Source organism: Ursus americanus, chromosome 11 (assembly GCF_024610735.1).
Source record: "Ursus americanus isolate L20-20 chromosome 11, mUrsAme1.1.p, whole genome shotgun sequence".
Lineage (NCBI taxonomy): Eukaryota > Metazoa > Chordata > Mammalia > Carnivora > Ursidae > Ursus > Ursus americanus.
The window spans coordinates 61,400,834-61,425,223 of NC_142137.1; the positions used below are offsets into that span (position 1 = coordinate 61,400,834).

Here is a 24,390-nt window from a genome sequence, read left to right on the forward strand (position 1 = left end):
CAGATGAGCAAGGAAAGCCATGCCTTGTACTTCTTGCTTTTGCTGAATCAAAGGCTTGTCAATTACAACAATACGGGACTTGTCGATTGCCAAGGGCTGGTCAAAGGTGCCTGATAGGTGTAGAGCATCCCTGGGGGAGTAGAAAGAGCATTGCTTTTTGAGGGAGCCACATGGGGTTTTAAATCCTGGCTGTCTCTATTTGGCTGAATAACCTCAGAGGCGTTGTTTAATTTCTTTGGGCCTCAATTTCCTCACACAAATGGGACACATGCCTGCCAGGATGACTGGGAGTAAATGAAAGCACCTAGCACACAGACACCCAGTTGAGTTTTAAAAAAAGATGAAATCAGTGAAAACCTCTCACTGTTTAAGAGTCTAGGTTTATATAGCATGACTTTGTGTCATTTTTAGGTAAACACCTCTCGGAGTCTTTTTTCTTCCTTGTAAAACAAAGTGGGGTAGGATGACTTTCAGATCCCTTCCCGGCCAAGCTTGGACGGTCCATAGCACCTTCATACGGTTTACTCATTTGATTCCCACAATCTGACAATCCAGCGGTTATCACTGTCTTCGTTTTACAGATGTGGAACATGCCACTCAAGTTAGGGGACCCATCCGCCCAATTTTCTGCAGACAGAAGGAGGGGTGCAGCAAGGAGATCCCTCCTCAGGCCACATCCCCCTCCCTGCATCTTTCTGGGTAGACAAAGTAATACACAGATACAATAAAATACCCATTTAATTAAATGTTTATTCAATGAAAGTATGTATAAAAACTTACAAATCTGAGAACTCAACTATACATGAAACAGGATGGTGGGATATTCAGTTTTAAACACATACGTACAGCACAGCTATGAACTGTTCCTCCCTTTTCCCTCCGGTCCTTATTTCTGGCTCCCGTTTTGTCCTGTCAGACCATTCTGTTATTGGCCCAAGGAAAGAGTAACGGACACATTTTACTACTTTCAGGCCAGTGGAGGAAATTTCAGGTGCTCAAAGAAAAAAAAAGAAAAGTGGAGACGAAACATCAAAATCAAGTTTTTTCCCAAACAGCAATTAGGTTTTTTCGTCCTGATTTTTCATTGCCATTTTTGATGCTTCAATGAATGTTGCCAGTAAACTATTAGCATTAACGTTTAAAGTCATTAAAGTTCCTACATGCTTTGCTTACAACCTCCCCTCTGAGATGCACTTTCCCGCATACATACACTGATTTAAAGCAGCTGGTCGGTGCTAAAACAGATTTAACACGGGCAGCTGTTGGAATGGCATGTCGTTTTCTATTCAGAAAGACAATCTACAGTACTTTCAAATCTGATTTTTAAAACAACCAACAGATTTATCAGAAACTAAAAGAGAATTTTGTTCTTGTTCAACTTTGAAAGAAGCCAGCAATTTGATAAGGCATGTGCGTTAATACACCTGTTTATCGCTAATATCCACACATTTTCTCTTACAAACACACAAACTCACAGCTTTGTCATGTTTTATCCAAAAATTAAGATTGCCATCACATTATTACTTTTTCTCTTTTGTGTTTTGTTCAAGTAGATTTCTTAACGAATGATTTTTCTCGACTGGACATAATCTCAAAGGACGTGTTCTGAAATAAGACACCTGGAGGATAAACACTAAGAATATTTTCTTGGGTTTAAAGTTTCCCCACACCTTCTAGATTTTGCATAGTACAGAGCCCAGCGGTATCTCTAAGAAGCATGCTGTATTTTCTGCCATTTTTCTGAGAAGGAAGACTTACTACCCAGGGAAAGTCATAATTTGAGCTTACCAAATCGCATTCCAGTTGTTTTGTTTTGTTATATACCCTTCATTAGTTCCAAGTATGCTTTTAAATAATCTAAAACGTCTCAAAATCTATTTGAGTTTATAAGTACTACTGACCATTATCTTTCCAATATCCCCTGACTCGAAGTAAATATGTTCCAGGTTTATAATGCACAAAGCCTTTACGGAGGAAGGGCTGGGGACAGGGAGGGGGTGGGGAGGACAGAGGGACCGGGGACCTGTTTGTATCATGCCATGGAGAACTACAGTTCTGAACTGGGGGGGGGGGGGGGGGGGGAAGAGAGAGGAGACAGTCTCTGTAAAAATGACAGTTTTTAAAAAGATAAGTAACATTCAGTCTAACAACACTGTTTCCTGTTCCTTTTTGATGGAAGCTAACACTGGGTGGTCAGGTTCCGTGACTTCCGAGTCCCCGCTGCCCAGGAGAATGGACCGCCCCTCGTCCAGGGCAAAAACGTCCGAGTTCTGGTTTTGGCACGAATGTTTAACCACCTCATTGGGAGTCGAGAATGTTTTGTCACACAAGTTGCATTTGTAGGGTTTGTTGGTCTGGACCAACATGTTGTCCATCTGACTGCCTTCCTCAAACGTGCAGAGCTCCAGAGTCTGTTTGTCCACCATGGTGTAGGTGTCGATGCTCTGATTGAGGCACACGTGCCGGGCAGCCTGGTTGGCCCTGCAAAAGCTCTTGTCACAAGTGCTGCACTTGAAAGGCTTGCCGGTGTGTATGTACATGTGTTCCCGCCAGTGGCTCTTCTGGATGAACTTGCGGCCGCATATCGTGCACTCGTACTTGCGCCTCTTGACCTCGCGCTCTTGGTCCGCCTGCTCCAGGTTGTCAATGTCCGCGATGTCCGAGGGCGGCGGCGTCTCCGAGTGCTGCTGCCCGTCGATGATGGGAGAGTCGGAGATGTGCTGCAGCTCGCTGTCACTTATCATCCCGGCCTCCGGCACCTCCATGGTGTCTTTCCCCAGGTCGGCGGCGTTGCTACAGAGAGACAGGGGCACCCGGCTTTCTCCCGGCTGGCTGGACGTGAACGGCACTCCTGTGTGGATCTGCAGGTGTTCCCGCAAACTGCTCCGCAGGGTGAAGCGCCGGCCGCACAGGTGGCAGGCGTAGTACTTTGGAAAGCTCCCGTTCCTCTTCATGATGCTCGGCTTGACGTGGGCTATGGTGAGGGATGCCGGCTGTTCGTCGGAGGAAGAGGCTTCCAGATTGGTCTCCTCCCCGGGAGGAGGGGGAGGCACCGGAGTGGAAACGAGTTCTGGAGACAGCGAGGTCTGCAGTGGGTCCGAGGGAGTCAGATGCGTCCGATTCACCTGGGCCAGACTGGAAGTCAGCTGAGACAGCTGGGAGGCCTCAGGCACCTGTTCCTGGCTCATCCTGGACGTCGGCGGCCGGGGCTCCCGACCGAGTTTCTCGGGGGCAGAGGCAATCTTGGTGGCTTGTCTCAACTGGTGGTCTGCAATCTGAATGCCATACAGGGAAGAGGCCAGTGGGAAAACTTGGTCGGGATGAGAAAAGGCTCCTTGGCTGGCCAGGCTGGCTTCCTGGATCAGCGGGTAAGCGTGCAGAAACTTGATCCCCTGTTCTAATCGAACAGGGTCAATCAGCTGAGGCGCCATCTTTCCAGTGTACATCAAATGTAAGAGATAGCTGAAAATATCTGGCTGTATGTCAGTTGGTTTCAAACGGACACACTCACTGGAAGAAACAAGTGAACAATCTGTAAGTAAATGTCAACCCATGTCTCCAATGAGAGCATGATCTCTGAAGGAAAAAGGGGGGACTTTTAAAGGCAAATGAAACAAGAGCATTTCCCATTTCTTATTGTTAGTGTTTCATGAAATGGAATACTCAGGGGAGATAACTGGAACCTATGTAATGTAACTGTATTAAGAACAGAGAGATACAATAAATATATTTTCAAGGACCGAGAAAGAAAAAGTTCATGTTAAGCAAATATGACATCTTAACTCCTAGCCTCTTGAAGCAGTTTTTCTCCTCATACTCTGTGAAATTCTATCATATTGTATTTTTAGACAGAACTCCAAGAGTTTTATATAAAAAAAATCTGTGTTTTGTGCAGAGGAGCTGTTGCTTATCAGTCAGAAAGTGCCCTGTGACCCAGTCGTGGTTAAGAACCACTGACCTGGCAGATCTTTGGCTAAAAGTCTATGATTTTCTATTGATCCAATGCCATCCGGAGCTCCGCAGGACATCTCTGAAAGCAAATCAAACAATCTACCTGATGAGAAAGCTTCTTCATTTGTAAAATGACACGGGGGAGCTGGGCTAGTATGAACAAGCACTCAGAGCCACACGACAAAAGGGAGAGAAAAATAAAACCTAATTCTGTTGGTGCTCTGAACTCTCTGATCTATCTCCCACAGGAAGGTATGGAGGAACATTCTAGCTCTAATGGGGTCAGATCAGCTTCCCAGTATGGCTAGATTGCATTAAAAAAAAAGCGGTTCCAGGGCACCTCCCTTCCTTAACAAATGTAAATACCACCACCATCAACAGAACTACAGCTGGGCTTTACAGTCACTATCTCATTAAACTGCCATTACAGATAAGGGATCAAGGCTCAAGGAGAGTCAAGCCTTGCTCAATATCAGAGCTGGTCAGAGGAACTTAAATCTCGGTCTCATTCCAAACCCATGACACCAAAATGGTTTAGAGCATGAAAACAATCCCGTGTAGTAGTTAAGGCTGATCTGATTATTCCCATTTGGCAGATCTGAAAACTGAGACCCCAAAGAGTTATGTGATTTATCTGAGGCACCTAAAGCAGCTGATTTTCTAACTTTTAGATGCTAGTTTGCCTCATTCCAGAAACATCATTCTGGCCAAGCAGCTTTAATCAAGAAGTCCCAAAGAACTCTTCCTAAACCATGACTAATGGCAGAAATGCTAATGCATCATTAGAAAGCAATGATTATATCTATACAGTATGAGATATGTGCTATTGTGAATGAGTGAATATATTCTCAGACAATGCATTGTCAATTTCAAAGACAGCTTCCTTGAATGCCTTTAGAATGGATCATCATTTTTGATTACACCACTTCTTACTATTATAACTCTTTTTGTCTCCTTTAGCTGTTTATCTTATGGATAAATATTTTTTCCGATATGCTAAAATGCTCTTCCAAATTTAACATTTTATTCTATTTTTTCAGAGTGACTTTAATAGCAATTTGTGACAGAACAGATTTGAATAATTCCTGTCTTGCTACCGATGTGTGTATATTTCAAGATGACTGCATACAAATAATCATGTGAGAAATGTCTGCTTACCAAGTATGGAAGTCAAAGAATAAAGATTACTTATAAAAACTTGCAGCACTTTGATGGCAAAAGAACAGAACTTCTGTGACTCTGTTTTTTAAAAAGACAGATCACTCATCTTCCTTTGGAGTCTTTATAGTCCTCTAGTGATATTCCTTTAAACAGGAATGCAATTACAGGTGGTCTTCCCTTCAGCACAGGGTGAGTGCCAACAATACTCTGTACACTAGAATACATTTAAGGGGCTCTAGGGAAGTTCAATATTCAAAACAAAGCTTCAGAGATCATGTGTGGTAAAGAATACTTCAATCACGTAAACAATCATCTCCCAGAGAACTGGGAAACCATAGGCCTTTAGAGATACAAAGTCCTCCCAGGAGATCACAGGGCACCTTTGTTCTGCTGGGAGGGAATGTTCCTCCAGGCAGAAGGGACAGCAACTCCCCCTCTGCCTCCCAGAAAGAGAAGGGCCGAAATCCCAAGGAGGGCTATGTTTTTTTAGCATCCGTGAGCGGTAACCCCCAAGCAGGGCCCCTTTGCATCAAAATGTTGTCATCAGTTTTATGATTTTCCCTCATTTGTTATTGTATATAAGTTGTCCTCTGTCTACTGCCAGTGACGGGTGGTGACTGAGCAGAGCTTGGGTTTTAAAGAACTGCGTGCAATCTCTGAAGGCAAAGAAGAAACGGGGCTGGGAGACCCCGCCAGGCTGTGGGGAGGATTCTGAAGGGGCCCACGGGGCTGGTGAGAAACCACCAGGGAGAGGGAGGCCGTGAGCGTCTGGGATAATGCCAGCGCCTAGGGCCCCAGGAGGTTCCCAGAAACCAATTATCTTGATTTCTTGATTTTAATTTTTTTTCTTAAAGCAGAAGAACACATGCACACATATACACAGAGAAACACTTTAGAAAAAAGTTATTTTAAAAAGTTCTTTAGGTCACATTCCAGCAATTTCCATCCTTGACTGCTTTCCCTCCCAGGCAGCTAGACCTCTCGGCTCGCTATGGGCCAGACTTTGGTCATTTCCAAGTCCTTCTGGAAGGACATAGCTCTCCACAAGATATTTAATTACACCTACATGGTTTGATTTGTAGGCGTCTGCTTGAGACAACACTTTAACAGGAAAAATACGGTTTTAGCACAGGCACAAGCCCTTCGTACAGATTTTCACAGTCATTTGCATTTTTAATCTTTCCTTCACTAGAATCGTGAAGTAAAAGATGGGCTTAAAGAGCTTGGCAAAGAATTTTTAAGTGATGTTCGACCTCAGCAGGAAGTTGTGCTTAGTAAAACCTGCCTCTCTCCAGTTTTGGGAGCCCCATGTTTGCAGTCCTACAAGATTTGAAACGTAACCACTTGGAGGGCTGCCCACGAGACAGAGACATCTAGTGGTGCTATAGACAATAAAACACTCTTAAATCAAGTGTGAAAAAACGGTATTCTCAGTTCACCTTTTGGGGAGTCAGGTGGCAGCTCGCAGTGCCTTGCAAAAAAAAGGCGCCCGTTTAAAAGCCTGCCTCTGGCCTTTGGCCCGCATTGGCTCCGTCTCTGAGACGGCGTGAGCCCCTCTGGCCCAGTAACATTTGGGATTCCGGAATTACACAGATACCACTTCTCCTTTTTACAAAGGCATTTAACCGCTCTCCACTTAAGTTTCTTGCATCTATATAAAACTCATTAAAGTGTATTCTTTTCTTCCTCAAAATGAAAATCTTCCCCCTTTCAGGACAAGTTAATTCATTGTGCTGAAACTTCTAAGTAAGTCTCGACAATGAGGTAAAAGGGAACATCCTTAGTGTGGCAAGACAAAGCACCCCCTGCTTGCCGGCATTCCTCTTCTTCACCCATTCCGCTCCTCCGGACACCGGTCAGTGGCTCTTACGTACAAGTACGTGACCTACACACTGGGGCGCCCACAAAGCTTGGTCAACCCGGTCTCTGCCCTCAGGAAACTTACAAAGGAGGAGGGGAGAGAAGTCCACCGAGAACCACACAGGGAAAACGTGCTGATCTTGTTAAGGGGCAGAAAGTGCTGTGAAACGTGAGAGAGGAAGAGACGGCTTTGGATCACTGTAGGGAGGGGTCACGGAAGAGGTGATGGGGGAGCTGGGCTCAGGAACTGGGCCAGTGGGAGGGGCTGCTGGCCCGAAGGGGCTCGGGGGCCAAGGAGGGTGCAGGTCAGGCTGCCAGCCTGCCGGACCCAGAAAGAGAAGCAGGAATCTGTGTGCTGTTCTGATGGTCAATGATACCCTCTAGGTTTCTGATCAGAGGAGTAACACCGTGCAGTAATTTCTGATCAAAGGTGTCCCACAATCAGAGCGCTGTTTAGGAATATTAATCTGACAGGAATGATTAGGAAATGGGAGGAAGGAAGAAGGGGAAGGAAAGGGCTAATACAAAAGGCACTGTGAGGGAAACATGATTTGGGGACCGAGAGTACGGGGTTTTAGAGCGATTTTAAGTGCGGGTTACTTGGAGATAAACAGGGCAGTAAGGGAAGGACCCAGGAAGGCCTGACTCAGCTTTAGACACGCTGATACTCAATTCTACCCCTGGAGAAGCCAGCTTCGAAGTCTTGGGAAGCAGAGGTCTGAACAACACAGAGAAAGGTCAAGGCCAGAGCTGTACACTTGTGTTTCCAGGGGAGGCCAAATCCAGGAGAAAAAGAAGCTCCCCTCAGGAGAGTGCATGTGGAAGGAAGCGTGGAGAGCTCAAGACCAAAACTCTCCGAAGGCTCCTGCCCAGAGGGCAGGGAAACGGGAACATTCTGCATTATCAAAGTGCAGAGGACGGCCATTAAAGAGAGGAAGCAAGCGGTAGCAAGAGCTGCCGAGGACGAGGAGGCTGAGAAGAGCTGCGGTTTCGATGAAGAGGTGACCTTTGAGAAATGATTTTGGTAGAGATGGAGCACAGACCACAGTACCACCAGAGAGGAGGGGCGGGGGGGGGGCACCAGCAAGGCCGCAGCTCGCCCTCTGAACACCTTCACGGTGGGATAAAGGAGGAGCCGCCCAGGGTGTCAGGGGAGCGTGGATCCTGCAGAGACTCAGGCGCAGGGGGAGTGCACAGTGAAAAGCACAGACGGAAGAGTAAGAGGTAGGATCTGCAGCCCCCGAGTTGGAGTTGGAGGAAGATCACCTTTCCATAGACATCGAGGGTCCTTTTCTCCCAGATGGGAGAGAAGGGAAGGAAAGATGAAGCAAAGATACTGGGATTGAGATGTTTTAAGAGAGAAAAGAAGGAAACTGGGGAATTCACGCCCTCAAGCTTCTCATTAGATCAGCAGATAAGGATAAAAATAGGGAAAGGGGTGGAGGGAGTCTGGGCAGCCGGGGCTGGAGGAGTGGGAGAAAGGGATTCCGGAGGCCGCTGCCCATCCTACTGTGCAGGGGACACCGGGCCAGGGTACTGGGCATGGCGGGGCTGCTGGGGGCTCAAAGGTCCGTGGAAGCGTGAGTAACCAAGACAGGCAAGGGGGCAAGTGAGGTCACGGGGGAAAACTGGGAGCCCGGGGGCCTAGGATTCCAGGGAGAGGAGGTGAGCCCCCACGGTCTGGATGGGTAAGAGCAGGTTCAGAGGGAAGAGGGCCGTGAAGTTCAGTGTCTGCAGTCATTCGATTATTATCAAGCACGTTAGTTACCTGGTCTGATGGACAAACAACATCTTAAAGTAATTGGAGAATGAAGCAAGAACTGATTTGTGTGCCTTGAAGTACACATCGCCGATGGCAACCGTGCAGTCACACAGGAAACCAAACTCTCGCTGAGCGTTTAACTGTTGCAGGAGAATAAGTCCATGGTTGGCCAAATCCATTTTTTTAAAAATCTGCAAAGCAAACAATTTTTTTTTTAAGAAAGGTGGTTCACAAGGAAGTATGTGTCCGTTACAGTCACCGATAGTAATGACCGCAGCTAACATGTCATGCTAACAACGTGACACCAATTCACTCATTTACTCTCCACAGCAGCCCTATGAGGCAGCTGCTCTGTCTTCACTCCCATTTCACAGATGATGGCATTTACAGTGACCTGGGGGATCACACGGTCTGCCCAAGTTTACACAGATGGTGAGGGAGGAGCCGAGCCGGGAAGTGAACTCGGTTTTCTTGCGCTCCAGACGGCAAACATCCCCAGATCAGTTAGTCTTTTAGTTTATGATTCCAAATGCAAATTCTAATGATCCATTGACCAGAAGTTGTCAACTCTTCCACAGAGAGCAGTAAATTGAGGTGCTGGGGTGGGGCCACAGCAGGGTAGGGCAAAGAGCTCACCAAACTGGGGCAGTGTTGCAGCTCCTGCTGTGTGGACAGGGCAGTCCCCGGCAGGGATATAACAACACGCCCATTATTTCCCCGGACACCTGCGCCCACGGAGGGAGGAAAGAGGATGGTGCTCTTCTCCCTTTTTTGTGGAGGAGGAACTGGGCTTTGAGAGGTGTACATAATTTGCCCAGGCCATCTAGCTCGAAGGTAGGGGAGCCAAAATTTAAATCAGAATGTTCTGACTCCAAATTCTAAGGTCTTCATTCTCACACTTCACCCTAGCAAGCCACTCGTTCTGAATCATCTACATAGTAGGGGAACTGCCCCTAAAGGAGATGGTTCATCACATCAGCAGACAGCTCCTCTCCCACAAAGAGCGTCTGTAACAGCCCTCCACGTACAGATCAGCATTATACATACAGATCAGCCCTCTACGTATAGGTCAGCATGCTTCACGGCAGACTCAGTGTTATCAAGAGCGAATGCTTTCTAAGCTTGTGAAGGCAAGGATGCCCACGCTCACTACTGGACATGGTACGGGGTTTGAGTTAGTGCAATAAAGCAAGAGAGGAAGTAAAAGTCATACAGACAGGAAAGAAAGAACTAAAACTGCCCCTATTTCCAGATGACATGCTTGTTACTACCTAGAAAATCCCAAGGAATCTACAAAAAACTCCTAGAACTAACAAATGAGTTTGGCAACAGCACAGAGAAGCTGTAAGATAAACATGTAAAAGTCAACTGGTATTCCGTATACTCTGAACTTGTGGACACTGGAATTAGAAATATAATACCATTTACAAGCACTCAAAATATGGAAATATATATGTTGTCAATCTCACAAAGCACGTATAGGACTTGTATGCTGAAGACTCTTAATAAAATGCTGAAGAAAGCAATCAAGGAACACCTAAAGAAACCAAGACATACTGTATTTATGGTTAGGAAAACTCAACAGAGTAAAAACATAAATTTTTCCCAAGTCAATATATAGGTTTGACAACATTCTTTTCGAAATTCTTGCAAGATTTTTTTTTTTGGTAGATTTAGATAGGAATATTCCAAAATGTGTAATGTAAAGCCAAAGAAACCAGAATAGCTAAAATGATTTTTAAGAAGAATATTAGCGTGGGACGAATCTGTCTGATTTCAAGATGCATCAAATAGCAATAGTATGAAGACAGCGAGGTCGTGTCCAAGGGACAAACATGCAGAGCAGCGCAACGGAACAACAGCCCAGAAGCAGAGCCACACAAATGTGCACAACCGACAGTCGACAAGGCACAAAAGCAATTCAGTGGAGGAAGAAGAACCTTTCCAACAAATGGTGCTGGATCAACTGGACTCCCCGGGCACAAAAGAAAAAAAGAAAAGAAAAGCACTCACCAAAGTTTCATACCTTATACAAAAATTAACTCAAAAAGAATCATAGACTCAAAGGTAAACACCAAACTAAGTTTTGGGGAGAAAAATCTTAGGGATCTAGGGTTAGATATAGAGCTTTTATACTGAACATCGGAAGTATAATCCATAAAAGGAGAAAGTGATTAAGTCGGATTTCATCAAAATTAAAAATTTTTGTTCTGTGAAAGAGCCTGTTAAGAGGATGAGAAGACAAGCTAAAGACCAGGAGAAAATATCTGCAAACCTTTGAACACCTTTGACAGAGGACAGGTATATAGAATATATAAAGAATTCTCAAAATTCAACAGGGAAAAAAAATATAATCTGACAACAGGCAATAGACTTGAAGACACATTTCACCAAAGGGGCTGGTGGATGAAGACTTGAAAAGACCTTCGACCTTGCTGGCGACTGGGGAAAAGCAAATTAAAACCCCCATGAGATTTCATTATATATTTATCAAGATTGCCAAAGTAAAAAATAATGGCAACACCAAATGCTTGCCAGGACGCCAAGGAACTGGATTGCTCGAACACGGCTGGGGAGAAGATGAAGCGGTGTAGCCACTTCGGAAAATCAGGTTCTTAAAAAACTCAATATGCAATGACTGTACCACTCGGCAACAGCGCTCGTGGACATTCGTCCCAGAGAATGAAAACTTAAGTTCACACTGAGACCTACGCGTGGATATCCACAGCGGCTTTATTCCTAAGAGTCAAAAACCAGAAACAACCCAGATGTCCTTCAGTGGGTAAAGAACAGTTAAGCAGTGTGGTATGCCCACACCACAGGAAACCACATAACCGGCAAGGAGAAATGAACTACTGATACATGTATACAGCAAGGTCGGTGCTTTATGCGCAGTGAAAAAAGCCAATGCCCAAAGGTCACGTCCTGTATGATTCTATGTCTGTAACAGTCTTGAAACTCAGAGGAGCAGAGAACAGATCAGTAGCAGAGGGTGAGGGGAGCAGGAGGGAAATGGGTTTGGCGACAGAACGGCAACATGAGGGATCCTTGTGATAGGAACGTTCTGTAACTCAACTGTATCAACGTCAGCACCCTGGTTGTGATACGAACTACGGCTCAGCGAGAAGTTTCCATCAGAGGAAACTCGGTAAAGGGCTTATGGGATCTCTAGTATTTCTTGCGACTGCATGTATATTTATAGTTATCTCAAAATAAAAAGTAAAAAAAAGACAATCCCACCACACATTAAGTAGTTAGCCAGATTTAAAAAGAAATGGGTAACCATGCTGCTTAACTGCAGAACCGGGCAAGCTACTGTGGAGAACGCATTATCAATAAGCTTCCGAAACAAAACGAAACAGACCCGTGGCAATCTTACTCAGCTGGTACTGAACTCCCCACTCTCCTTCCTCTTCTAGGCATGATCTGTCAGATTCAGATTTAACAAGTGTGACCTAAAAGAAAAGAATGAAACGGAATGATACTTCGAGAGACCAGTCAGGTCACCGAGCAAGGATCGAGGATGTCCAGTCTCATGTTTTCCATCAAGAGCTATCTCCAAGTAGGAAGGGCAGGAGGGTCACCTAAGTTAGCAGTGAGCTGGGTACAGAGACCTGGACCACAGGCTCAGTCACAGGTCCACATCCATGGAACGGAGCAGGGCCTTAGTCCCCTCAGTATTTTCTGTGCAGGTCAGAGAGGTGAAAGCACTAAGATTAGGAAGGGGAGACAGAAACAAGGCCTGGGGTTCATGAAGAAAACACGAGTGGTGCCAGGTAGCCGGGTAACAGGGATTATTACATGGAAACATCACTCTAACCTGACCTCCCCCAGAATATAACGTTGAAAGCTTGCTGGCTGAAAAACGCCAGAATACTTCCATTCCATCTTACTAACCTGCCTTTCTCTACACAACAGAGAGAGGGTCAGAGAGCACCCTGCTGTGAGCCGGGCGGGTCCCCCATAGGCCGCCGCCACCGCTCTGGGTGTCACTTCGGGGACGGCAGCTTCAAGTATGGTAACACATCACTATTTATTCCTTGATGATAATGACAAGAGTGGCTGTTATTTACGGAGTGTTTACCACTGACCATTCATTTCCATATGGTATTCATTCAAGTGCACACTAACTTATCTGAGGGACCGCTATGCAGATTTTATAAATGAAGAAAGGGCTGGGAGGGCAGCTCCGTTTGCCCGTGATGACGGAATCCGTAAGTGTAAGAAGTGAGATTTAAACAGGATCGTTTGATTTGTTGGAATGTGCTGTGCGCGAGTGTGTTTAAAATCAATCGGAAACATTATTTTTAGTGCTGCTTGTAAGCATCTACACTTGTGATAAGAGATTCCACTACCAGGGACATGCAGTCGTGAGCTGTCTGTCCACCCCTGCCCCGGCCAGTTTCTCCACACTCTGCCCCCACTGGGTATCACTGCTTCTTAAAAGAATCTTTGCCAAATCCATTCTCATTTTCTTACTGTCTATGGATTTAGTGATGAGAGGAAGTATATTTTTATGTTTATTGATCATTTACATTTCCTCTTGTATCTCTTCATGAGCTCTGCCTGGTTTTCTATCAGGCTGTCTTTTTCTTATCGATCTGTAAAACGCTTGGTATATAATAAAAATGAGCCCTTTAATGACGTAAGTCGCTACCATTTTTCGCACTTTCTTTTTGTTTAGAGATTTCTGAGATATAATTTTATGTTGCAATGTCATCAAACTTATCAAGATTTTATAGGATTTTGAAGTTTTTGGTCGTACAGTGAAAATCTCCTTCGATATAGCGAAAGGTAGAGCTCCTTCTCATTCCACAAACAGACCAAGGTAAGTATTTTTTTTCAGCCCATAGGAATGGAGCTATGAAAAAAACTGAAGTGTTTCTTTTTTTAAGGGGGTCTACCAGTTATTTTGGAATCTCGATTTAGAGATTTCCTATTCGATCTAGAATAGGAAACAAACTGAACATGTCTTTCACACAGAGAGGGAAGAACACATGTATAGGAGTCTCAGGGATGTGAAAAAAGCCAAACAAGAGGAGGAAACATGGAAAGAATGAGTCTATGTTCACAATTCACACAGGGAAGACAAACTCCCTGTAGATAAATTTTTAAAAATCTTACTTTGGACACCCAAAAACCTTTCTCAGGGAGAAAAATCAGAACAACACCCCCTAGAGCCTGACACATGTGAATGAGTCTGAGAAAATGGGGTGGGGGGTCCCCAGCCTGGATTCCACGAGCAGGGCACTTAGGGGCAGTGTCCCCAGCCCCCACCCAGCTAACAGCACCCCCTATTCCTAAATCTCTTTTCCTCATATGGCCCCTTCAGAGCCGCTTCCACTCGGCCTGTGCTGCAAGGCTGAGGCAACAGCATCTTCATGGGGGGCTTTGCTCGAGGCCATCCCCCCTCCATTGTGGAAATGGAAGTCTGCTCTTTGCTCTGCCTGTTCTGTTTTAATCTCCACCAAGGATTCCTCTTTTGCTGGTGCTCCTCTCTGCCTTCGGTCCACAGCCTACTTCTCATTCTGCGGACTCTCTGTGGGGATCCAGTCCACTCCCACAGGGCCATCCCACACGACCCCTCACTTCAGAATAGGCAAAACAACTCAAATCCCCCTTCCCCTCACCCCCATTTCCTCCAAAGGACACTAAAAGCCACAGACACAAACCCCTTCCTTCCATATCCCCAGCTGAGTGCATGGCGCCACCATCATCCATCTCTTGACCAAGCCAGGAATCTCAGTTCCTCCTTTCAGGGCCCCACTTCCCTCATTCCTCAGTCAGTCCCTCACCGCCCACCAACTTCACCTCCTTCTCCCAATGCCACACCTGAGCTCTGCCTCCCTACTCATCTCTCCAGTTTCCAGCCCTAGCTCTTGAATCCTTCCACGCGGGAACAGCCAGAGTGATCTTTCCAAAGGGCAAATCTGATGTTACTATCTTGCTTAAAATCCTCCTGTGATTCCCTACTTCCTTTAGTATGAAACCCAAATTTTTCAGCACAGCTTACCCAGTCCTGCATGACCCAACCCTTGCCTAACTCTGCACAACGTGCTCTCCTGCTGCCTAAAACTAATGATTCCAGAATTTCGGATTGCACAGACCTACTAAACACCAACCAACCAACCTTGAAACTAGGGGTCCAAAAGAGTATCAGTCCCTCTTTACTTTTCAAGAAAAGACAAAAAATATTCACATACCCAGTAGAGGTGGGGGACTTCTAAATGTAAATGGGCAGAAAGGACCAAATCAGAACTTTTCTAAAGGAAGGACTGTTGGCACTATATTCATTATATGGAAGAAAAATTTTATAATGCAAAAAAATATTACAACATAAAATTTTACTTTATGACATTAAGTTGTACCTAATTTTTTTTGATATAAGATTACATTCGACGATCTTCACGAAGTGATCAAGTAACCAACTTGTTCTGAAATCCAAGCATCACCAAAAACCCAGTTTCATCTGAGTATGCTGATGATTATGGAGACAAAATGATGTTATTTCACTCACTTTGGAAATGCTGGAGGAACTGAGATAAGCTGAAGAAGGGCATTTTTCTTTATAACTAGAAGGTCCTGAAGCCCAGACCACTCTTGGGTTCCTAGCCGTCTGCAACGCTCACTGCTCGGGGGCCACATTCTCAAAGCTGAGCCCAGAACCAGATTTCTACTCCCACTGTCAGGACTGGGGGCCTGTTTGAATGGGGCCTTAGAGCCTCTGTGCCAGACCTTCAAACATGCCACTACCAGAATGACCCACCCCTTACTGTCTCCCCTTTCCCCTCAGCCCCAGCCCTACTTGTCCTCTGCAGAATTTCCCTGTCAAGATTAGGAGGCTCTCCTTGCGTCTGGAGCATCTGTGAATATTCCAGTTTCTGTGGGTCTGCCTGACGCTTCCAGAAAGTCAGCACTGACTCTTACTTATCATGTATTACTCTACTCTATTCCATGTACCTAGCATATTGTCTGGTGTTCAATATTTGTTAAAAAAAATTAAAAACTCTATGTTCAGAGAGAAGAATGTTGAGTTCTTGGCCCCTGACTAGCTGGGTGATACGGGGTAAGAGTTCAATTTCTCTTTATCCTAGATTAATCTAAAAAATTCACATCAATTTAAAGGAAGCTGTATTTTGGAAAAAGTTTTTGATTTTTAAATGTCACTTTGTGTTTCTCCAGGCTCACAATTAAGTTCTGAATAGTGCTTTATATTTTACAGTAACTCTTTACACTCATCATTTAATCCTCAATAATACCATGGTATATCATTTTGTCACTCTTCAGTATTAATTATAATATTAATCACCACAGCATTAATAATAAATCACCACTTATTATGTGCCAAGGACCAACTACCCTCTTTCCAGAAGAAACCTACTAGACTTAGGAAGTAACTTGCCCACATGCAGTCCAGCTCTTAAGAAGCAGATCTGGGAAGTAGTCATGCATTTAGTGAGAGAATTCTGAGGTCCCAGGCACAGTGTTTACTATGGTATACAGACTACAGAGTTCGAGGGCAGAATCAAACAAGTACACAAATTTACAATGTGAAGAAAAATACAAGGAACTATGAGGTCATGAAGCTGGGGTCTAATTTGGGGGTTGGAAGTCAGGGAAGAGTTTTGTGAGGAAATGCCAGTTAAGCAGATATTTGAAGAATGAGAAGAGTTAACTGGGCAAAGATGGACCGAGGGGACACATCTGCAAAGGCCCTAAGATAGGCGGGAGTAAGCTGCAGCTGAGGAACTGGGAGAAGGTCCATGTGACTGGAGGTCAAAGAGCCCGCAAAGAAACGAGGCGAGGCAAAGCTGGGGACTCAGGTCTTCTTAAGGATTTTGGTCCATATCTGAAAAGCAATGGGAGCCACTGGAGGGGATTTTGCAGGGTGAGCGATCCCATGGCTGTACTGCAGAGCTCATGGAATTTGATCAGGGAGTGAAGAGGCAGGTGAGGGGAGACCTGCTGGAAGTGGTGAGAGGGGAGACCTTTCCGTGGTCCAGAAGAGAGATGACAAGAGTGGGTGGTGGCCATCAGGATGCAGCAAGAGGGATGGGATTTGAAAGGTAGTTAGGAGATAAAAACTCAACAGAGCTGGTTGGTGAATTAGATGCAGGAGGGTGGGGGAAATTGAGGTGTCCAAGATAACTCCTACTAGATTTCTTGCTTGTGTAACTAGAAAGATCATGGGGATTCCCGCCAGGAGAGGGAACACAGGCAAAAAGCCAGCTCTGTGGGGAAGATCATGAGCTTATGTTCGGACGTGCTGGGGCGGGGATACTTTTGAGAGAACCAAGTAGAGGTGTGCAGTACACGTTGGTTATATTGGTCTGGAGCTCCTAAGTCCCCACTGGGATTTATGTCTGAGAGTCTTTGGAGAAGTAGGGTGTATCTAAATCCAACTTTAAATCACTACATGATAGTTTAGAGAAGTTACAACTGTAAACAGGAGTGAACTGAACCCTGGTCTCTGGGTGTAAATTTCACAGGCTTTCTTTCCTCTGCACTACCTGGCTCTTCAGCTCAGTCCCCAAAGTTCTTAGTAATCCTAGTCACGGGGGGCCAACATGAAATCTTGCCCAGAAACTGAAGACCTATATAAAGCCCCCAACCATTTAAAACAATAAATGGAACTTAAGAAAAACCCAAAAAGCTAAAATAATTAAAAAAAAATTGTCTTTCTTAAATCAGAATAGTGAGCAGAAAGGAACTGAAGAAAAACAGAGATGGGAGAGGGGAGGCGATTCTTTTCTTTTTTAAGATTTTATTTTTAAGTAACCTCTACCCCCAACATGGGGCTAGAATTCACAACCCCGAGATCAAGAGTCCAATGCTCTATGGAATGAGCCAGCCACGTACCCCGAGGGGAGGCAATTCTTAAAAGTGGGTTTTCATAGAATACCTTCTTTATGCATGTATATGTGTACAAAGTTAGTTTTTTTTTTTTAACTTAAGCAAATTCAGAGACTGTGAGACACATGTTGAAATATGTAAAAAAAAAAAAAAACCTTTGCGGAGCTAAATATTTTAAATGACCATTTGTATTATTTAATGCTGCACCACTATTTCCCACACTGATAACGCGATGCTGCCTGGATGTCAAGTGCTTTCACTTCCAGCTTGCAGCACAGGTGGCGCTGATCCTTACTTGTAAGTTACTCATCTTTTGAAGGTGCAGCTGAATGGGACAAATAGCATCATATTATATTTTGACAACCCAACTTCCTCCTACATTTTCAGTATAAGAAGAGGAGACCCAAACAGCTTTTGGAAATTGATGACTCACTTTTTAAAGACAACAGCTCTCCTAAGATACTAAATACCACTTAGAATACCCATTTCGAGGGCACTAAAAGGGTCCTCTAAAGTCCTTAATTTTATTTAAGTGAAGCATAAATGAATACTGTAATGCACAGGACACATCAGTAACAGAAAAAGCACTACCCACAAGTAAGATTGATCCTTTCAAGTAGTTCAGACCACTTACCAGGACAAAACAACTCTTTTTCAATTAGTATTATTAATAATTAATATTTAGGGCCTATAAAGTAAACCTGAATGAGGCTGGTCATTTGAATTTTAATGTTTTTAAATTGTATCTCAAAGCTAGGACATGCGTCTTAATTAGTTGTGGTGACAGGTTGGTGTACTGTTCTTAACATTAGTCAATCCTCTTCCATAGTAATTAGAAAAAGGTGGGGCATAAACTAATCAATAGCTCGTATTTTGACTTTGAAAACCATTGGATTTGTAAGAGACTGTCTTTTCAATTACAGGCTGCTGACGTTAAGTTTGGAATTAGTTTTTAATTTCTAAGTGAAGGTCAGAAGGAGGCAGTTCCGGGACAGTTTGTGTCAAGAACCAAGTCAGAGATTTATGGCGAATGGAATTGATATTAAAGTGATAATTCTAAAGGCATTATGCTATAATCTACTTTAAGGAAACATACATATGACCACACAGCAAAATTTAAAACCTAATCTAATTTGCTATTTTTACAAATCTCTTTAATAGAAGACAATGGGATTCTGCATTTACTCTCCTCCATTTAACTTTGTTGTGATAACTGTTTTGGTTGAGTATTGAAGAAAATCCAACCTCACCCACATATGTAGTTGGAAAAAGAAATATATTAATAGCTTTTCCAGGTAATTGTGGATATTTTTCTTTGATATTATATCAAAACTTGACAAGCCGTAGTTTCTTAAAGGTTAGCAGTATGATCTAAAAATACATAACGAATGAAATTTTCCTACTCTCTTACAGTAAAATTCATTGCTCTACCTTGCACTTTGAACGGATCTTTTACCCATTCATGGTTTTTTCGAACATCACCTATTGGTCACTGGAAAATGTCAGCTCAGTGAGTTATGCAGCAGATCTTTCCAATGTTGACACATTTTGTCAAGAGCTAAAAAGTCCAAGAACATCTCACCATTATTATGAAAATTGTTTTGACCTCATGGAACCCTGAGGGGGTCCTGGAGATTCAGAAGAGTCTGTAGGCCACACTTAGACAACCCCTGTTCAGAATCACTTTGGGGCTCGGAGAATCTAAGCAGATAGGCAAGGTGTAGAACACAAATACACTCTGAAACTGCTCTCAGATGATTCTGACAGTTCATCCTCGCCTGATGCAGACCTTAGGCGGGTACACAATTTAAAGGATCTGTACCTCCTGTAAAGTAAAAAGAGCTGTTTTATAAATACTTAATACCTAAAAATGCTTTACCAATTCCTATCTTTGCACACTGAGCTTTCTTGAAGTGAGAAAGTCATATGATGCGTACCTCAACCGTGAACTGGGAATTATGTGTTTGAGCATAAATACAGCCTCTAACTTGGCCTTCTAGCATAGAATAAAACAGTCCTAAACTGTCTTGGACTGCCAACTTCTGGTAAGTATTCTGTGGCTATGGACTCCATCTCTTAATGGCGTACTAGCATCGTAAAACACTGACTCTTATTTACTATTGACTCACAGTAATATTTTAATTATTTAAGTTTAATTTGCTAATAAAATTATAACTTCCCTGGGCACAAAAAAGATTTAGAAAATGTTCTAATGCTTAGTATGTTTACAATTTTTTTCTTCAGGAAAATAAAAATTCTCAATTCCTTTAGATTTTTAGAGTCATGCTTTGCAACCATAAGGAAGTAGGAAAAGTGATAAATTCCCATTTCTGCCATGTGCATTCTGAAATTTATGGTGGTCTACAGCAGACCAGCAGTTCTTCTTTTACTGTGACAGGCTGGAACCACACCACTTGCTCAGCGTTTCAAAGTTACTTCAGGGAAAGTGCAGTGGGTCTAGGGATGAAACACCAAGACAGTTCAGAAATGGCTGAAGAGTCTCCAACTCCAAAGCCTTTCCCAACCCAATGCCACATATCAGCCATGAAGGCTTCCTTCCCTTACTACGTCCATGTTAGGAGTTCTCACACTGGGGAAAGCGTATCCCCATACACAAGACGTGCAGTGTTGACAAGCAGCATCTTCTCAGAGGGTTAAGGTGAATAAAATTTTATATTTTATATAATTTTTATATTATAAAAGTGCAGATCTTTGAGGACAGTGCAAAGTTCATATTAATCATTACAATAAAAAAGAAAATGTCATCATGGCAGCTTTTATTCTGTGGCCTAAAACATGTTTCGTGTTTACTCTGCTGCTGGACTATTTCAATGGAAGTTTGCAGAGCACCATTTATTTACACCTTCTTTGAGAGAAGCTTTAAAACTGGCAAATGATTGGACTATACATTACAACAAAGCTTCAAGGGGGGTTTATCTGCCACCCTTTTAACCGATTCCTCCACTACTGTTTGTGGCACTACCACTGGTATAAATTATACCTTGAGATCTTACCATGGTGTCAATAATAGGTCAATTCTTCGGTTAGAAAATAAACTTCTATAAACCACCAATTTATTAAGTGAGAAAGGCCCAGCTTAAAGAAATGTGGAACTTTTTTCCTTAAAAATTGCCTTTTAACGGTGTGAAAACACCCTGGATATACATCAAGGTTATTTAGAATGCAAAATAAAATCTACTTCAACAGTTAACGTTGGTTTGTAATAAATCACAGAAACGAGCATTTAAAATGTCTTAATTCTGATTTTCTATTAAAGTTTCAGGCCTCTCCAACTAAAATGCTAGTGCAGGGTTCTGTCAGCAACTACACGAAGGTCTATCCTAAAAAGGACAGGGCAGCCCATTTAAGGGAACCCTGAGCACCCCTAAGTTCTGTGTGAGCCCGTAATTCTGACCTTTTTTTATGCTTTATTTTACTGAAACAATAACCTATGAAAATGAATAGACTTGAGACTCATACACTAAGTGAGCCCGTTGTATTTGATGAAGAGCAAATGAACATTGCAGCCGGTGGGGCGGGGAGGGGTTAATTCCCTAAGGCATCATTAGTTCAGCAGTTGGAAGTTCTTGCAGTAAATGGCCTAGCAATAACTATCTGCATTTTCACCCTGCCCACTTTCTTGCCTGCTCAGCTACCCTTGCCTTCTTATCGCCCCCCTTTCACTACCAGCTAAAAGCGACAAAAACCGTGCTTCCGAAGCACCTCTGTATTAACAGTTCTCTTTGCAGCCTGTTTAAAAATCAATGGTTTGGGGGGGTCCGTTATACCGGAAAAACGCCTCGGGCCCGGGAAGCAGCCTCCGCGCCCCCAGCCTCCCCTTCACGGAGGCCTCCGGGGTGTGAGGGCCGCACCGCCCCGTGGGGCGGCACGGACGCCGGCCCACGCCCCAAGGCAAAGCAGCCAGAAACCACAGCGCAGCTCCGAGCTAACCTCGGCCTCAGCGGAGGCGCAGATCGGCAGCGGAGCGGAAGCTGGAGGCTGCCGGCCCAGCATGCCCACACCCGCCGTCCGAGCCGCAGCGGTCCACCCGGGCGGCACCCAGGGAGACCTACATCTCCCCAGCCCGCAGGCTAGCGGCCCAACGGCCGCCCCATCCTGCCTCGCCCCGCCCCGTCCCGGGGGCGGGGGCCCGGCCGGGGGCGGGGCCGGCCAGACCGGCAGGGGCCCAGCGGGCCCGGGCGCCGCGCTCCCCGGCACCGCCCCCATCCCCGAGGGGCTGGGAGGAGGGGAGGGGCGACGCACTCCAGCCGCGCCGCACGCTCTCCGCTTCCCTCAGTCCCGCGTGCGCGCGCGCGCTCGCCCCAAGTCCCGCGGAGTTTAACACAATGCCGACGCCTACGCCGTGCGGAACGCCCCGGCTGGCGCAACAGCTCCGGCGCCGGGGGCGGGGGGTGGTCAGACAGGGCGAGGGGAAGAGCGCGCGCGAGAGCCGAAGACAGCGCGAGACCCGAGGAGGCCGGAAGCGCGCGTGCGCGCCCCCGCCCGCGAGCGGGGAGGCGGAGCCGCAGCAGTAGCGGCAGCAGCTGTAGGAGCCGCTGCAGCTGGGAGAAGCGCCAGAGAGGCCGGGCCTGCTCCGGTCGGACCGGATCCCTCCCCTCCCCCTCCCTCTCTGCTCCCCTCCCCCAAACCCACTTCCGCAGCTCGCGGCCTTGCCGCCGAAGAAGCAGCAGCGGCAGCAGCAGGAGGCGGCGGCGAGGCGTCGGAAGGATTACGCACCTGACGGGCCCTCCTCTCAGGGCTCCAGCGCGGGACGCTCACCGGCCGCCGCCGCTCGGGACGCGCTTCGCGGTGGCGGCGAGAAGGGAGGGACCGGCAACGGGGAACGGAACGCGAATCGCCCCCCTCCCCTTCCTCCCTCCCTCCCTCCCTCCCTCCGATCCGCCGCCCGCCCTCTCGGCTTCCGTCCCCTCCCCCTCCCGCAAAGCCCCGGATGGAGCCGCCGCCGACTCGCCGCCGCCTGGCTCCGGGGGATGGTTTTGTCAGGCGGCCAGAGCCCCGGCGCCAGGCGCAGCCGCCACCGCCCCCGCGGGGCGCCCCTGCCCTCGCTTCCCAGAACTGGGTCCCCGTGTGGTCCGGGCCCTCCGCCTGCCTTCACCCGGAGCCCCGGGACGGGGGTCATTCGTCTTCTTTGTTGCCACCGTTGGTGCCGGAACCGTTTGCGAGCTCCGGTGGCCCCCGCCCCCCCTCAGCCTTCCCGGAGCCCGGGCCGGGGGCGGCACGTGGGCACCGGCCCCGGGAGGTGGAGGCGTTGCGCGCTTACCTGTCGCCGGTGCTGCTGCTGCGGGGGGTGTGGAGGAGGCACCACTGGGCAGCCTTGGCCGTGGTCTCCCCGCCGCCGCCGCCTCTGCCTCTCGCTGCTGCTGCTGCTGCTGCTGCCGCCGCGGTCGGTGTCTCCGGCGCGGCGGCGGCGGCGGCGGCGGGGCTTTTCCTGTCCGGTTACGTTAAGGTCACATGACCGAGAGAGCGGAGCGACTAGTGCAAAGAGGCTGAGAGCGGCTCCCGCCGGGGGGGAGAGGCGGCGAGAGAGCAGTGGCGGCAAGAGCCCCCTCCGCCCCCCCAGCCGCCTCCCCTCCCCCCGCCCGCCTCCGCCTCCTGCTGCTCTGCCGCCGCCGCCGCCGCCTGCAGCACTAACTACACTGCCGCTCCCACCCAGGCTCCGCTCTGCTCCAGCCAAACTTCTGCAAACCATGTGCAGCCGAGGCGAGGAAACTTCTCTCCACCTATTGGGGCTGGAGGCTTGAGTCACAAGCCCCATGTTTACATAAAGTGTTTAGGTAGGACAACCCTGGAGATGCTCGGGGAAGGGATGCAGAACTGCTCGGATCCTTCTGCAAGCTTCTGCTTGACATCTCTTGGCCATTACCTTTGTCCCTTTATTTCCCGTGTGTCATATAAGTTTTCATCCTAAGACTTGAAATGAGTGGACTTGGGAGCCAGGGAGAAACTTGTAAATCACTGATAACCTTTCTATCACCAGTGGAGTTGAAAAGTCACCGAAGTAATGTCAATTTGTGCTGTGTATAAAGAGGTACAAGTGCTTCCTTACAGACTAGTGTGATGTCAGACGTTCGTTAGGATTGAATTTGATGCTTATTTCAGTAACTGTGTTTTACTTTATGAGGTGTTGGTCCAAAAAAAAATTTGCAAAGCATGTTTGTTACTTAAGACCAATTTACTTTCCTGTTAAGTTTTGGTCTCTGAGGACTGTTAGAGTGGATTTAGAGTGGCCATTCTGTTAAAATTGGAGGTCCTGAAACAGGTTACACGGCAGGCAGGGGACTTAGATTCTCTGGTGGTCATTATTAACATTTTAAAGTTTATTTTGTGTTTCCATTTTGCTAGAATTTTATATCTTTGGAAGTACAACTTAATTTTTTGAGGACTGGATTTAGCGATTTCTGTATTTTACATATCTAGGATTTTGGAGACTTAAAAAGAATATGGCGTGGTTATTAAGGAAATGGAGGTCGCAGTTTCCAGGATTCTCTTTGGCTTTAAAGTATGCAATTCAGTTACAAGTTCCCTAATTTGATGTTGAACTTCATTTTGGTTTATAGGGCCAGACTTTTAGCACAGAGCTCTGGCACATATTTCCTAAAATATTTAAGGCAAGATTAGTAAGATAGTTAATTTAATATACAGAAGTGTCCCCTCCTAAAAATGTGACTTTGATTTGGTAATCCAGTTATACCCAGGGCTACTGATGACTAATTCCTTCTTCTTTGAAGACAAAATAAGCAGCTGTGTAACTTCAGTGGTCCAAAAGTGAATACTAGATTTCA

General features: G+C 46.0%; 1 protein-coding gene across 6 annotated transcripts; it reads right to left on the reverse strand.

The window, feature by feature from the left end:
- Positions 1-730: 730 nt before the first annotated feature.
- Positions 731-23,000, reverse strand: ZBTB2 (zinc finger and BTB domain containing 2). Of its 6 annotated transcripts, none has more exons than XM_087865587.1 (4): positions 22,869-22,998; positions 12,114-12,189; positions 8,741-8,925; positions 731-3,510 (listed from the first exon to the last, which is right to left on the reverse strand). In XM_087865587.1, the coding sequence occupies exons 3-4, from the start codon at positions 8,911-8,913 to the stop codon at positions 2,139-2,141; spliced, it is 1,545 nt and encodes a 514-aa protein (XP_087721713.1). In that variant the 5' UTR covers positions 8,914-8,925; positions 12,114-12,189; positions 22,869-22,998; the 3' UTR covers positions 731-2,138. The 6 variants fall into 6 exon arrangements, with proteins under 6 accessions (XP_087721713.1, XP_087721711.1, XP_087721714.1 ...); XM_087865585.1 differs by having other exon boundaries at positions 12,099-12,189; XM_087865588.1 differs by lacking the exon at positions 22,869-22,998 and adding an exon at positions 22,325-22,456.
- Positions 23,001-24,390: the final 1,390 nt, after the last annotated feature.

Bases quoted from the DNA above. Each gene is read 5' to 3' on its own strand.
- ZBTB2 (XM_045805354.2), bottom strand. From the start codon at position 8,913: ATGGATTTGGCCAACCATGGACTTATTCTCCTGCAACAGTTAAACGCT. The intron at 3,511-8,740 runs GTAACTAACGTG...TGTTTCTTCCAG, and splicing joins TTGTTTGTCCATCAGACCAG to TGAGTGTGTCCGTTTGAAAC.